The sequence below is a fragment of the Nicotiana attenuata genome, unplaced genomic scaffold, assembly GCF_001879085.1.
Source record: "Nicotiana attenuata strain UT unplaced genomic scaffold, NIATTr2, whole genome shotgun sequence".
NCBI lineage: Eukaryota > Viridiplantae > Streptophyta > Magnoliopsida > Solanales > Solanaceae > Nicotiana > Nicotiana attenuata.
In genome coordinates, this window is record NW_017670800.1 from 37,463 (window position 1) to 52,856 (window position 15,394).

General features: G+C 37.1%; 1 protein-coding gene across 1 annotated transcript; it reads left to right on the forward strand.

Annotated features, from left to right (window-relative positions):
• The first annotated feature begins 292 nt into the window (after nt 1-292).
• LOC109243425 lies at nt 293-805 on the forward strand. The gene has a single exon (XM_019410359.1). The coding sequence runs from the start codon at nt 293-295 to the stop codon at nt 803-805; it is 513 nt and encodes a 170-aa protein (XP_019265904.1).
• Nucleotides 806-15,394: the final 14,589 nt, after the last annotated feature.

Genomic DNA, 15,394 nt, shown 5'->3' on the forward strand with positions numbered 1-15,394 from the left:
AGGGGGAAAGGGTAGTAAAGAGGAAAGGCGAACCTCTAGGCTAAGAATTAGATCCTCGAACATAGGGATATTGACAAGGAAGTCTATTGAATTAGCAAAGATTCTCTAGAAGAGGAGGATCAACATAGCATGTGTCCAGGAGACTAGATGGGTAGGTACTAAGGCTCGAGATGCAGACGGGTATAACTTGTGGTACTCGGGAGGGGTGAGGGAGGAGAATGGGGTAGGCATCTTAGTTGATAGAAATCTTAGAGAGCTAGTGGTAGAGGTTAGGAAGGTGAATGGCGTGCTGATGGCTATTAAGATAGTTGTGGGAGGTTTTACTTTGAACATAATTAGTGCTTACGTGCCTCAAGTGGGTTTGGACGAGGAGGTCAAAAGGCACTTCTGGGAGGACTTAGATGGGTTGGTGGGGAAAATTTTGCACACCGAGAATTTTATCATAGGAGGAGATTTTAGTGGTCACATTGGGGAGTTGTCTGAGGTTTATGACAGTGTGCCTGTCGGCTTTGATTTTAGAGACAGGAATGGAGGAGGAACTTCATTGTTGGATTGTGCTAAAGCCTTTGATTTGGGGGTCGTTAAATCGTGTTTTTCGAAAAAGGAGGAGCACTTGGTCACCTTCTACAGTATAGTAGCCAAGACCCAAATTGATTATCTACTTCTCAGAAAGTGTAATAGTGGTTTATGCATGAACTGTAAGGTCATTCCGAGGGAGAATCTCACAACCCAACATTGGCTATTGGTTATGGAACTGGCGATCATGTGCACGAGGAAAAAAGAGGGTTGTGTCTGGTCTGCCTAGGATCAGGTGGGGTTCCTTGACTAAGGACAAAGCTCAGGTTTTGGGGGAGAAGTTAGTGTTTATGGGGGGACTGGAGGAGTAGTGAGGACTCGAGTTGTATGTGGACCATGACAGCAAACTGTATTAGAAAAGTCGCGAGAGAGGTGTTAGGGGTCTCGAAGGGTTTCTCTAGTGACTACAAAGGGGGCGAGTGGTTGAATGAAGAGGCCAAGGTAACGTGGAAGCTAAGAAAGCGGCATATCTGAAGCTAGTAGAGATCATAGATATGGTGGAGAAGAGGGTCAACATGGAGTGGTATAAGAAGGCTGAGAAGGAGGCAAAGTTAGCGATCACTGCGACTAAGACTGCGATATTTGGACATTTGTATGAATACCCTGGGGAGAGAGATGGGGATAAGAAGCTGTACAGGTTGGCCAAAGTGAGATAAAGGAAGCCCGTGATCTAGATCAAGTGAAGTGCATAAAAGACGAGGATGGTAGAGTGCTGATAGATGAGGCACTGATTAGGCGGAGGTGGCAGTCGTACTTCCATAAAATCTTGAATGATGGGATGAGGAATAGGGATATTATGCTAGGTGATCTGGATCACTTAGGGGCTTTGGGTACTGTAGGCGCATAAGTGTGGGGGAGGTCTAGGGGATGATGCGTAGGATGATCAGGGGTAGAGCGACCGAGCCAGATGAGATCCTAGTAGAATTTTTGAAAAGCGCAGGTAAGGAAGGCTTAGAATGGTTCTCTAGGTTGTTCAATGTCATGTTTAGGACGAAGAGGATACCCGGATAATAGAGGTAGAGTACAATGATTTTGTTGTACAAGAACAAGGGTTATATCTAGAATTACAATAACTATAGGGGTATCAAGAGCCTAAGTCATATGACGAAAGTTTGGGAGAGGGTGGTGAAAGGGAGGGTGAGGAGTAATGTATCTATTTTCGAGAACCAATTCGGTTTAATGTCGGTTCATTCAACTACAAAAGCCATTCATCTGCTAAGGAGATTGATGGAGTAGTATAGGAAAACAAAAAAGGACTTGCATATGGTGTTCATTAACCTAGAGAAAGCATACGACAAAGTCCCGAGAGAGGTTCTATAGAGGTGTTTAGAGGCTAAAGGTGTGCATGTATCCTACATTAGAGTGATTAAGGACATTTATGATGGAGCTAAGACACATGTGAGAACAATGGGAGGAGTCTCATAACACTTTTCGGTTGTGATGTGGTTGCATCAGGGATCAGTCCTTAGCCCGTTTTTGTTTTCCTTGGCGATGGATGCATTGACACGACATATTTGAGGGTAGGTTCCATAGTGTATGTTATATGTGGATGATATAGTTTTGATTGACGAGAATCGAGGAGGTTTTGACAACGAACTAGAGGCTTGGATATATCTTTTGAGTTTAAAGGTTCAAGATGAGTAGGACCAAGAAGGAGTATTTGTAGTGCAAGTTCAGCAAAGTTACCCAGAAAGCGAACATGGGTGTGAGGCTTCATACACAAGTCATCTCTAGGAGAGACAGTTTCAAGTACCTTGGATCTATAATAAAAGATTAGGGGGAGATTGATAAGAATGTCACTCATCGTATCGGAGCAGGAAGGATGAAATGGAGGCTCGCTTCCGGTGTCTTGTGTGATAAGAATGTGCTACTGAAACTTAAAGGTAAGTTGTACAAGGTAGTAGTTAGATTGACTATATTGTATGGAGAAGAGTGTTGGCCTGTCAAAAACTCTCATGTCCAGAGATGAAAGTAGCTGAGATGAAGATGTTAAGGTGGATGTATAGGCATACCAAGTTAGATAAGATTGGCAGTGAAGTTATTCAAGATAAGGTGGGAGTGGCTACTGTGGAGGATAAGATGCCGAAGGCGAGGTTGAGATGGTTCAGACATGTTAAGAGGAGAAGTATAGAAGCCCCAATTAGAAGGTGTGAGAGGTTAGCCTTGGTGGGTATCAGGAGGGGTAGAGGGCGCAACTAGAGCTAACTGAGGACATGCCCCTAGATAGGAGGGTGTGGAGGGCAAAGATTAGGGTAGAAATCTAGTAGGTAGTCGAGCGTTTCTCTTTGTCTTTCTCAGTTCGCTAGCATTACTGTTAGTATGTTATCTTTTTATTCATAGATTGCTATTACTATCTAGAAGTTTAACTATTTTCTTGGCTTCCGTCTTTTTATCCTGTTTTTGTTCCTAATTGTTATTACTTCTTTTTTCATCCTTTTCCAACCGAGGGTCTATTGAGAACAACCTCTCTGCCTTTCCAGGGTAGGGGTAATAATGTGTACATCTTACCCTCTCAAGACTCCACTTGTGGAAAATCAATGGGTTTGTTATTGTTGTTGTTGTATTTGCATCTATACCCTTATATGTGTGTGTGAAAAATGTGAATGGCAATTTAAGGCGTCAAGAATTAACAAATCAGAAATGTTCAAAGTGAGAGAGTTCCATGACAAGCATACTTGTCCATTGAAGGATAAGATGTATTAGCAAAGTCAAGCAACTAGTAGGTTAATTGGGGGTCATGATTAGATCCAAATTTACTAATCATAAGAGGAAATACATGCCAAGAGATACAATGGATGATGTAAAATTGGACCTTGGTGTCGATGTCAGTTACATGTTGGCGTGGTGCTCTAAAGAAAAGGTTGTGAAATCGTTGAGGGGGGAACCAACTGATTCTTACAAGAAATTATCGGGGTACTTATATATCTTGGATACAACGTATCTCGCTTCATATATCAGAATGCAAAAATCAACCGAAAACGAGTTTATGTATCTGTATATATCACTGTATGCTTTTATAAAAGGTTTCGATTATTGTAGACCCATCGTGGTTATAGATGGTAGCCACCTCAAATCAGCATGCAATGGGATGTTCGTTTCAGCTAGCACGCTGGATGGGGCAGGTAAATCCATTGACTACAACCTGATTATATACATGACAGCACTTACATATAAACTGACCGGGCAAGTAAGAAATACATGTGTATTAAACATTTCTATTTGTATGCAAGTGTACATGCAAGGCATATTCTACCTGCTAACATATGGCGTGGTTGATTCAGAGAATGATGCTTCTTGGATGTGGTTTTTTGAGCAGTTCAAGGAAGCTTATGGAGAACGTAAAAACATGTGCGTTGTATCTGATAGGAATGAGAGCATTAGCAAAGCCGAATATAGAATATATCCTATCGTACCATATTTTTCTTGCATATGGCATCTCTAGAACAACGTATACATGAAATACAAAAAGAGTATAGATAGGTTGAGTGAGGTATACTATGCAATGGCAAAAGCATTCACCCAAGATGAATTTGATATGCTAATGGAAAAGGCCAAGTAGGTCGATATTCGGGTGAAAGAAGGGTTTCTTTTGGAAATTTCCAAAATAAGTTTAAACTTACCAACCTCTATCCATTAATCAAATACTTACCAAAACTAGCCAAGCACATATGAAAATTAAAAAAAAACCAAGAAAAATAAGGATTCTTTCTCTCCACGAATCACATGCAAAGTTCTCCTTCTATATTTTGAAGCGTGATCAACAACATTAGATGCAAGGCGGAAAGAAAATTTCATGGATGAGGCAGCAAAGATAAAATGCAAAGAAAAAAATATACAAAATTCCAAAAAATTAAGCAAACAGGGAACTTTTTCAATGGGTATGGTTGAAATTCACTAAAACATATAGATGAGTCAATATACGAAACTTGAGGAAGATTGGAGGTGATTTGGACTCGTAGTTAAAATTTGTAGTTAAAATCTAGTTTAAAAATTTCTTTCCGACATATGAATCAAACATGTATCTCACATACAGGTATACATGGATATACAGGAGATACACAATATATGCATATTTGATACACAAGTGATACGCAAAATTTACACTGATATACTCAGTGAGATACACATATCATCTTCTTCCATGTTCACCTTGTGTACTTCGAATTTCGCTCAAATTTCAATTAAACCCACCTAAAGTTTCCACCAAATTATCCAAAATTTGAGATTCACACTCTTTAAGATGTACCCAATTTTTTCATACAACACCCACTCGGAATAAATTCTAATTTCGAAAACCCAAAAATTTGAATTCAAGCTTAAACAAGCTTCAATTGATGCCCATGGCATTTTCAGTTTAATCCTTCGACCCAATCCGGCAAACTAACATTTAATAGTGATTTTTAAATTGAATTAAGGTGCTCGATTTTTTGAAGCTCACTGTATGCTTTAAAAAAATTGACATTAACTGAAAATTATTTGGATTAAAATGATAGTTGAGCCTTTTCTGGTAAATATGTTATCCTTGGGCTAGTTTTGGTTTAAATTATTTATGGACGGACAGTTTGAGTAGTTTTCCTTTTAAAGTATACTTGGATTTAGTTGGATACAAATAGTAGGCTAGGTTGTATGCACCTGTTAACCGAGGATGGACTATGACATCAAATATTTCCGAGTCAATTAATTCGACACTTGTATCAGCAAAAGAATTGCCAAATTTTGATTTTCTAGAAGAAGTTAGGAAAATATTTGGACGATGGAATTGCAGCAACCGAAAAAATGCTACTTGCATATTCACAACGCTTGGGAACAAATACCAAGAGATGCTAACAGTCAATGAGGAAAAGTGTACACGTATGAAGGTAAGTTTTGTATAGTTTGTTGTACTTGAATTGATTTACTTAAATATGATACATGAATACATACTATATGTATATGTATGCACATATCAATATATACAGTTCATAGCTCTAAGATTGCGGATACAACCAGATTTTCTATTGCGGCACCTACCGAATTGGCAAGCTTACAGATTGCTTCTTCCATTGTGGAACCGAAACCATCTAGATGTCCCACTGTAACTAGTGATACTTTTATTGTCCCTATAAAATCACCACCACTTCTTATGAGTCCAAACTCCAAAGTTGTCCCGAAAACTATCTGATTTCAGAAGTCCATCAAACAACTTTGAGCCTGTCCCCTTTACCAGTCACCAAGTCAGGCATCCAACTGTTGACAGGCAAATCGATGAAATTCATCCAAATTTGTCTGATGTTACTTCCTTGGATGATGAGCCTAGGAATGATGAAACTAGAGTGTCATGTGATGTTGATTCCTCAGGTATCAATCATCCCATTAAGTTTAAGTACCCGATTCATCTGGTGACTCCTTCAGATATTGGCGAAGCCAGAAATTTCCTCAAGAGTGTTCAAACTTGAAATAAGTGAAAAAATTCCGACAAAGAGTGTTCAATATATGTTATGTACCTCTAAAACCTAATATTTTATCTATATACGCAATGTAATTCTCCGACAAAAGGGTGGTCAATGGCTTCGCCCCTGCCTTTAGAGATATTGATGGCTAACTCATCCTTTCTGAGGTGAACCAGGCGAATGAGCAGAAAAGTGAAGGAGAATTGAATATCTAGTATGTTGTAATAACCGACGAAGCCCGTAATGTGGAGGTGGTGAAGGATAATTTGTTATTCACAAGTTGGAAAGTTAAAATTCCTGATGCACTTCAAATAGGTGCTATTCTTTCGAAATTGCCTTCCTCCTGGAATGACTATAGAAAGAAAATCCTACATTCAATGGATAAAATGACTGTGGAACAATTTCGTACTCACATTCAAATTGAAAGTGAGACTTGTGCTCGTGATGCTATTAGTCCGCCCTCGAGTTCCGCAGTCAATTTTGTCAGTCAGAATAGTTCCGGAAGTGGGAACAAAAATCTAAAAGTTTCCAAAAAGTCTTCTTTTAAAAAGAGAAAGAACTTTAGTTGTCATCATTGCGGAAAGAAAGGCCATATGATTCGGGATTGTAGATATAAAAAGGCAGGAATAAATTTCAATGCAGGCAATACCAAAAAGTCTGGAAAGATTGAAAAATTTGGAAATTCTGAAAAGGTAAACGTAATGGAAAATTCTGCCTAAGGATTGGTTGCCATGGTTTACGCAATGCAAATTGGTATGGTCACCGAATTGAATATGGCTACCGCTACTACAAATACTCAGGACTGGTGGCTAGATTCGGGTGCTACTATTCATGTCTGTTATAACAACAAAATTTTCAAGACATATGCGGAAGTACAGGATTCTGCACAAGTCTTGATGGGAAACCATATTGCGGCAGATGTTGCTGGAAAAGGAAACATTGAGATTAACTTCACATCTCGCCAGAAGTTGACATTACTCAATGTGTATCATGTTCCTGACATGAAGAAAAACTTAATGTCCGCTGCTTTGCTGTCAAAGAAAGGCTTCAAGATAGTTATTGAGTCTGATCATGTAATAGTGTCTAAGAATGGAGTTTTTGTTGGAAAAGGCTATAATTGTAACGGCATGTTCAAATTGAGTATTAATGAAATAAATTATATTTTTGCTTATATCGTTGAGTCTGTTTCTTGTTTATGGCATGCTAGACTAGGACATTTAGATTTTGGCTCCTTGAATTATATGTCTAAAAATGATTATATCTCATGTAAAATTCAACATATAAATGTGAAATTTGCATACAAGCAAAGATGACAAAGAAACCATTTCGTAAAGTTGAAAGATCCACAGAACTATTAGATTTAATACATTCAGACTTGTGTGAATTAAATGGAGAATTAACTAGAGGAGGCAAAAGATATTTTATTACTTTTATAGATGACTTCTCTAGATTTACATATGTTTACCTACTTAGAACTAAAGATGAAGCTTTTCAAAAGTTTAAAGAATACAACTCTGTTGTGGAAAATCAAAAGAGTAGGAAAATTAAAATTATTCGAAGTGATAGAGGCAGAGAATATTTTCCTAACGAATTTAATAAGTTCTGTGAAGAGCATGGCCTAATACATCAAATGAGTGCCCCTTTATACTCCTCAACAAAATGGGTTGGCGGAAAGAAAAAATAGAACTTTGGTGGACATGGTTAATGCTATCTTACTTAATGCACATTTGCCACATAATTTTGGGTGAAGCACACTAACTGCATGTTATTTTTTAAATAGAGTGCCTTCAAAAAGTATGCATATTTCTCCTTATGAGCTTTGGAATGGTAGAAAACCAAATTTAAATTATTTTAAAGTGTGGGGGTGTATATCCTGTTATAGAGTACCTGACAATCAAAGAACAAAATTTGGTCCTAAAGGAATTAAAAGTATTTTTGTAGGATATGCACAACACTCCAAAGCATATAGAATGCTATATCTAGAATCTAATGTCATTATAGAATCTATACATGTTGAATTTATTGAAAATAGATTTATAAATGACAATGTTGATGAAATGACTGAAGTAAATGAAAAACGTATTGATGCTAATAAATTGTCACTTTCTGAAATTATTACAAATAATGAAAGTAGTGATGATATGCAAATAGAACCAAGGAAAAGCCAAAGAATAAGAAAAGAAAAATATCTTGGTTCTGATTTTATTTATTCACAGTCTATAGTATTCCTTGTTGAAGGAGATAGGACAAACGTTTGTAGTCAAATTGCTATTGTATTGAATGTTGAAGAAGACCCAAAGACGTTTCAAGAAGCAATGTCTTCTAGAGACGCTGCCTTTTGGAAAGAGGCCACTGATGATGAAATGGACTCAATTATATCCAATAACACTTGGGTTTTAGTTGATCTTCCTCTTAGATAAAAGCCTATAGGTTGTAAGTGGGTCTTTAGGAGAAAGTACAATACAGATGGTTCTGTCCACACCTTCAAAGCAAGATTAGTTGCAAAAGGTTTCACTCAAAAGGAAGGCATAGACTATTTTGATACATATGCTCCTGTTGCAAGAATAACATCCATTACAGTCCTTTTATCCTTGACCTCCATTTATGATCTTTATGTACAACAAATGGATGTTAAGACGGCCTTTTTAAATGGAAACCTTAGTGAAGAAATATATATGCAACAACCTGAAGGATTTGTTCTTTCGGAAAACGAGAAGAAAGTTTGTAAATTGATAAAGTCTCTCTATGGTCTCAAACAAGCGCCTAAACAGTGGCATGAAAGGTTTGATAGTGTAATACTATCAAACGGGTTCGTACATAATAATGCAGAAAAGTGTATTTACTCTAAATTTATAAAAGAATATGGAGTAATAATTTGTTTATATGTCGATGACATGCTGATTTTTGGTACGAATCTACGAGGAATTACCGAGACCAAGAAGTATCTAACTTCAGTTTTTAAAATGAAAGACTTAAATGAAGTTAATACTATTTTGGGAATCAAAGTCAAAAGAGATAACAAGCGAATGACTTTGTCACAAGCACATTCCAATGATAAAATCCTTACTAAATTTAGTCATTTAGGAATAAAGGAGTATAATACTCCTTATGACTCTAGTGTTAAACTACCTGCAAATACTGGAAGAGCAGTAGCACAGTTGGAGTATGCAAGTGCGATAGGTAGTATGATGTATGCAATACATTGCACTAGACCCGACATAGCATTTGCTGTTTGTAAACTTTCAAGGTTTACCAGTAATCCAGGTAATGGTCATTGGAAAGCAATAAGTAGAGTACTTGGATATTTAAAATATACAAAGCACTTGGGCATTTGCTATAATGGTTTCCTTAATGTATTAGAGGTATATTCTGATGCAAGTTGGATTACAAGTGTTAATTATAATAAATTCACATCAGGATGGATATTTACTCTAGGCGGTGGAGCCATTAGTTGGGCATCCAAGAAACAAACATGTATTTCCCATTCTACTATGAAATCTGAATTCATTGCATTAGCAACTGCTGGAAAAGAAGCAGAATGGCTGAGGAATATGTTTCTTGATATAAAGTTATGGCCATAACCTATGCCAGCCATTTTCATATTCTGTGATAGTGAAACTAGAATGTGTGTTGCTCACAATAAAATATACAAGGGAAATCGAGACATATAAGCTTGAGACATGCTTATATAAGAGAATTAATTACAAATGGAGCTATAGCTATAATACATGTGAGATCAAATAAGAATTTGGCTGATCCACTTACGAAGCCATTGGGTAGAGATGTAGTACAACAAACATGTGAAAGGATGGGGCTAAGACCCTTAAATTAAATGCAAGGAATGGGAACCCCACTTCGAGTTAGTATACACTCTAACAATATAAGTTCAATGGGTAATAACAAGTAACTTGTATTTTTTAAGCACTGATCTCCTCTTTAGGAGCCCTAATTCTATTGTACTACTTACTGTTATGTGAGGAGTTAAGGAGTTGTTAAATGCTAGTTATAACAGGGGCATAAAGACAAACTCCAAAGTGCATACTGTTACATGAAGAGGTTGATTAGTCTTAATGGAATTATTAATGCCTGGAGTAACAGGGACATAGTAACTAATTCCACCTATATGAATATTGAAGTGGTGCTACTTCTAGCAAGATTTAAAGGGTTGATCTCGTAAATATTCATGAATTCAGGATAAGCACATGGTCGTAAACGTGCAAAAGCGAATACTGAATTTTCTAAGCTACTAGATAATGCTGTGTGTGTGGTACTTTCGATTTAGGCACAAGAAGTTATGGTTCAAATCTTAAGATACCAATAACTTTGTCAAAACTTTAAAGTACTTGCACTAAAGGAAAGTCCAAATCTATATAAGATACTTTCTATTATTCACAAGTGTTATGAAGTGAAATAACAAACTAGTGGGGGATTGTAAGATAGTTTGTTATTCACAAGTTGGGAAGTGGGATTGTTCCCACATCGGAAGAGAGAAGGCCTTTTTGGAGCCTTTTAAGCACTTGTCCCTTTTATGTCTTTGATTTAGGACACATACTTTTAAGTGTGTGCAACTAAGTATACTATATATTTATATATTATATAATCAAAAACTTAGACTTGGACTTGGGGCTTGGGCGCGGGCCGGGTCGGATCCTAAAGTTAATTATTTTATTTTGTGACAGAAAAATCAAATTTATTTGAATTTTAAATTTCAAAATTCGAATAAACAGTAATGTCTGTTATGAAAGGGTCCAACCATATATGTCTGTTTGTGAAACAAGACATCTTTTCTGAAAGGGTCTGTTGGTTGCCTATAAATACACAAGAATTTCCAACAAAGTGGTGTAGAAAAATCACAAGTATTATTGCAGGCTTTGTTGTATCCCGAAGAGAATCGTTTTGTATTTTCCTGAATTAGTATACAGGCGATAACTCTTTAAGGACAGTCGATTTTCACGCCTCAAAGCCATTTTTGTTTATTATTTTCTAACAGGTGGAGGTTAAGGTTGTCGGTGAATCAAGATTCAGTTATAGAACTGATAATGATTCTCAAAAAACTAGACACTTTTGTATCAGAAAAGAAGGAGAAAGCCTTCTGCTCGCAAGCATATGATCTTTGAATAGAAATGACTAGAGAAGCTCATGCCTTATCACCTGAAACCTACACTATTGAGGAAGTTTGATGGGGCTATTGGAAGTGAGGGGGTGGCCCAAGCTTCATTGACTGCAGAGGGAAATCATGACTCTGTGAAGGATATCAATGAACAGGACGTAGACTTAACTATCTCACTTCCTGCTCATCAACCCCAGCTCCTAGTGGAAAAGGAAAAAAGAAAACATGGAAAAAAATTCAAGGATCTGGGCCATCATCACCATCATGCAGTGCTTTTAATTCATCAGATTCTTCCAAGAAGGCTGGTATGAGCTCAAGTGTCCCTTCTATGGAAGCTGCCTTCTAATCTTCAGTGGTCTTATCATTTATTATAATTCTAATTTAACATGTCCTTTGTAATATTTTTTATTTTCTTTTACGGTTTACAAGTTCGTATTATTATTTCAATGATATCATGATAAATAGCGTGCTACCTTTCATGTGGTTCCATTACTTGGAAGTTGCATTGTTACTTCCCTCTTTCTTGTAGATGGTGCTTTTTCCTGGTGTGTCTTTTATGTCTGATCAATTTCATGAAATTAATTTCTCAGAATCTTCTGTGGAGTATGGAACTAGTAAAATGGCGGAAGCTTAATTATTGTATATGTTTTATTATGAGCCAATAACTCTTCGCCTTTTATTTTCACAATTGATTTGTATCTTGCAACAATGATACATCACAGTATATGGTAAATTAGACTTTCCTGCAGTTTTAACATTTTAGTTTGATTATCCCAGAGAGGATAAAAGCATTTTAAGTATGTAAGGTTGGGGTGCCGAATGCTATTCTTACTCTTTTCGTGTTGATCTGAATGTTCTTTCTTGTAGCTCTTTACTATGCAAAACGAAACACAAAAGCAGATGGAGATTATGGTTGCTGCTCCAGTTACCAAAGAAGGTAGAAGACTTGAGGCTGCTTTGGGACAGAGCGTGGAAAAACTGTCAAGGCCAATTTGGATGCTTTATGGGCTCAATTCCAAGAAGAGAGTGCAAAACAGGAGAAGTCAATTCTTGATCGTATCCAACAAATGAAAATTTTGATTTCAAACTGCTTTAACAAGGACATGCAAGGGCTAATTGAAAAAGTACTTAAGAAAAGAACTAGCTCGTTTGTGGTATATATATATATATATATANAACACTGAAATGTTAAAACATGTATATAGTATATTAAAGATTATGTATGCGTGTATTAATTAGATAGAAGTAGTAGCAAAATATTAAATGTTAAGTTACTATATATATATATATATATATATATATATATTATATTGCTAGAGAATAGGCATGACACGTGGACTAACGATGTGGTGACAAGTGGCATTTGCATCAGGTTAACAAAAAAGAATGATGAGGCACGATTAAATACCCACGGGATTTATAGAAGAAGGTACCGTATCTGACAACTGGGAAGGGGAAATAGGCACGAGATGCATGAAGGTCATAAAAGAGGAAGACTCAGGAAAAGTTACGAATATGAAAAGAGAATCAGCATTAACCCTATACACGTGATCACCTATTATTACCATAACCGTTACGAGTAATTTCAGTAACGGGCAATTAATGCAGTTAATGTTAGTAACGGGTAGGAATTAAGTGAGGGGGAGTCGTTACATCTTTGTATCCTTATACAGGGGTCCTTACCTTATTTTGTACGATCATCAGAATACTCACGAATATATGCAATCAATCTTTTAGTTTTATATCGTACGTGATTCAAGATTCTTGTTCACAATTCTTGGGAGAAAACAACGATCATCAATAAGATTTCTTTCCTTCGTTTATTATTTCAATTGCTTCTAACTCTCTAATTTTATTCTCTTATTTTTGGAAAAAGTGAAGTAAACTCGGTTATTAGAAACCCGATTTTCTTTAATTGCCTTTGACCACCAAAAACTATTTTTTGGTTAAACAAATTGGTCTGTTACCCGGAAAATAATAATCTGTTCACTTTCCATACTTTTATTTGTAGCAACTACTACTAACAAAATCCTTCAGGTGGGTAAGACAGTTCAAGAAAGACAACAAGATGGAACTCCACCACACCATATGCCCACATCAACTCCACAACGTTTACGAGACAGTTTACCTGAAAGGTCCACTACTCGTAATGATGAGCAATAAGTTGGTGAGCAAGCCAGCAAGCAGGATAACTTAAGGCAGATGATTGCACAATAATTTGGTGAAGTTTTGCGCGCTTTTGCAAGTAGGTTGCCCAATGTTGAGCAGAACCCTCCACCAGTAAATACAACTCTGAAAAACTCTCGTTCAGGGCTTGCTAACTCACGAAGTGGAGAAATACCAAACGATTCTGGTGTCACGACCCAAAATCACTCCTTAGGAGTCGTGATGGTACCTAGTCCCTAGGACTAGGTAAGCCTAACACATATTGAGTTATTAACATGAACTAGTAGTTCCCGAACCAACAACCATCAAGAATATACAACATCCCAAAATCGGTAGTACAAGTTATAAGCCTTTCTAAGAGTAACTAAGAATATCAAATACGTCACTATTTGGAGTAGAAGTAAACGTAACAAAGTAAAGCTCTTGAAGGTGACTCCGAGGACTGCGAGCATAGTGGCATGTATACTTTGAAGTCTTCGTAGAAAATCTCCAACAGCTATCTAACGATCGGCAGACTCAAAGGTACCTGGACCTGCACAAAAATGTGCAGAAGCGCATCATGAGTACACCACAGCAGTATCCAGTAAGTATCAAGACTAACCTCGATGGAGTAATGACGAGGTACAGTCGAGACACCTACTAGACATAATAACCTGTGCAAAGTATTAATACAAACTAACAGAGGAATGAATATCAATATAACACTAGCAAATGGAAAGTAGAAGCAATGCCTAGCAACAAGGAGTAAACAGGTGATAATGCCGCAAAGTAATCAGAACACAATTAAGGTACCAATGCAACCAACTAAGGAAAAGAAATGACAACCAAGTAATCAACCATTCTTTCACAAGGTTTACACAAGAATCTGTCACGACCATAATTTTCCTTCGTAGGATGTCGTGATGGCACCTAGTCTCTAAGACTAGGTAAGCCTAACATTTGATAACAACTTGACAGATATAATTAACAGAAATACTAAAACAGGTCTAATAAACTCATAAAATCTTCTGAAATAGAATCTCAACAAATGATATCCCAAACTGGTGGAACTGAGTCATAAGCTCTACAGAGTAATACTAAAGTGTCTACTACATCACTGTTTGAATGAAGATACAACAGGAAGTAAAAATAAGGGAAGGAGACTCCGAGGCCTGCGGACGTAGGGAAAGTATACCTTGAAGTCTCCAAAGCAGCTACTGAAATCAACTCTAGTGCCCGACACGGTCAAGTACCTGGATCTGCACAAAAATATGCAAAAGCGTAGCATGAGTACACCACAACGGTACCCAATAGTATCAAGCCTAACCTCGGTAGAGTAGTGACGAAGTCAGGTCAAGATACCTACTAGGATATAAATAAACAATATGAAAAACATAAGAATGAATAAAAATGGAAGGCTGAGAAATATACGAAACAAGTTGCTAGAATGAACTAATACCGAAATTTTAAACACGAAATACATAAAGGAAGCAACTAAAGAGAACCAAAAGAATCATATACGGACAACAACTGATAGAACAAGGAAGAACGAAATAACAAAAAATGTTTCCACCAAAACTCTTTGCAACATGAGATAAACAACAAGAATCACAACGAGGTACCACCTCGTGTACAATAAGAATCACAACCGAGGTACCCGCCTCTTACTCATAATTCACAATCTCAATCACAATCTTTCCTTATACCGCCGCGTGAGCCATACATTTAAATAGGTTTTGAAAACAAATTTCCCGAAATAGCTACACGTACTTTAGCCCACCTTATGACCCTGCGTGACTTTACGTAGTTCCCCTACAAGCAACACGCATATAAGTTCCACCTTATGTCGCTGCATGCACATTAACCCCTAGCCTTATACCGTCTCATGTGCGTCAATATCACATTACAATAACAACTCGCACCACAAGTGCCCATATATCACAACTTGCTAACATTCAACAATATCAATATTTCCACAATAATAGCCCATGGCTCCACCACAATGTGTACAAGAATATCAATAACAACAATGAATGTAAAAATGCTCAACAAGGAAGATGCCTCAACAATAAAATTTTGCCTCAAGGTGATACGACTTTCACAACTTCAACACCAATAACTCAACAATAAGAAA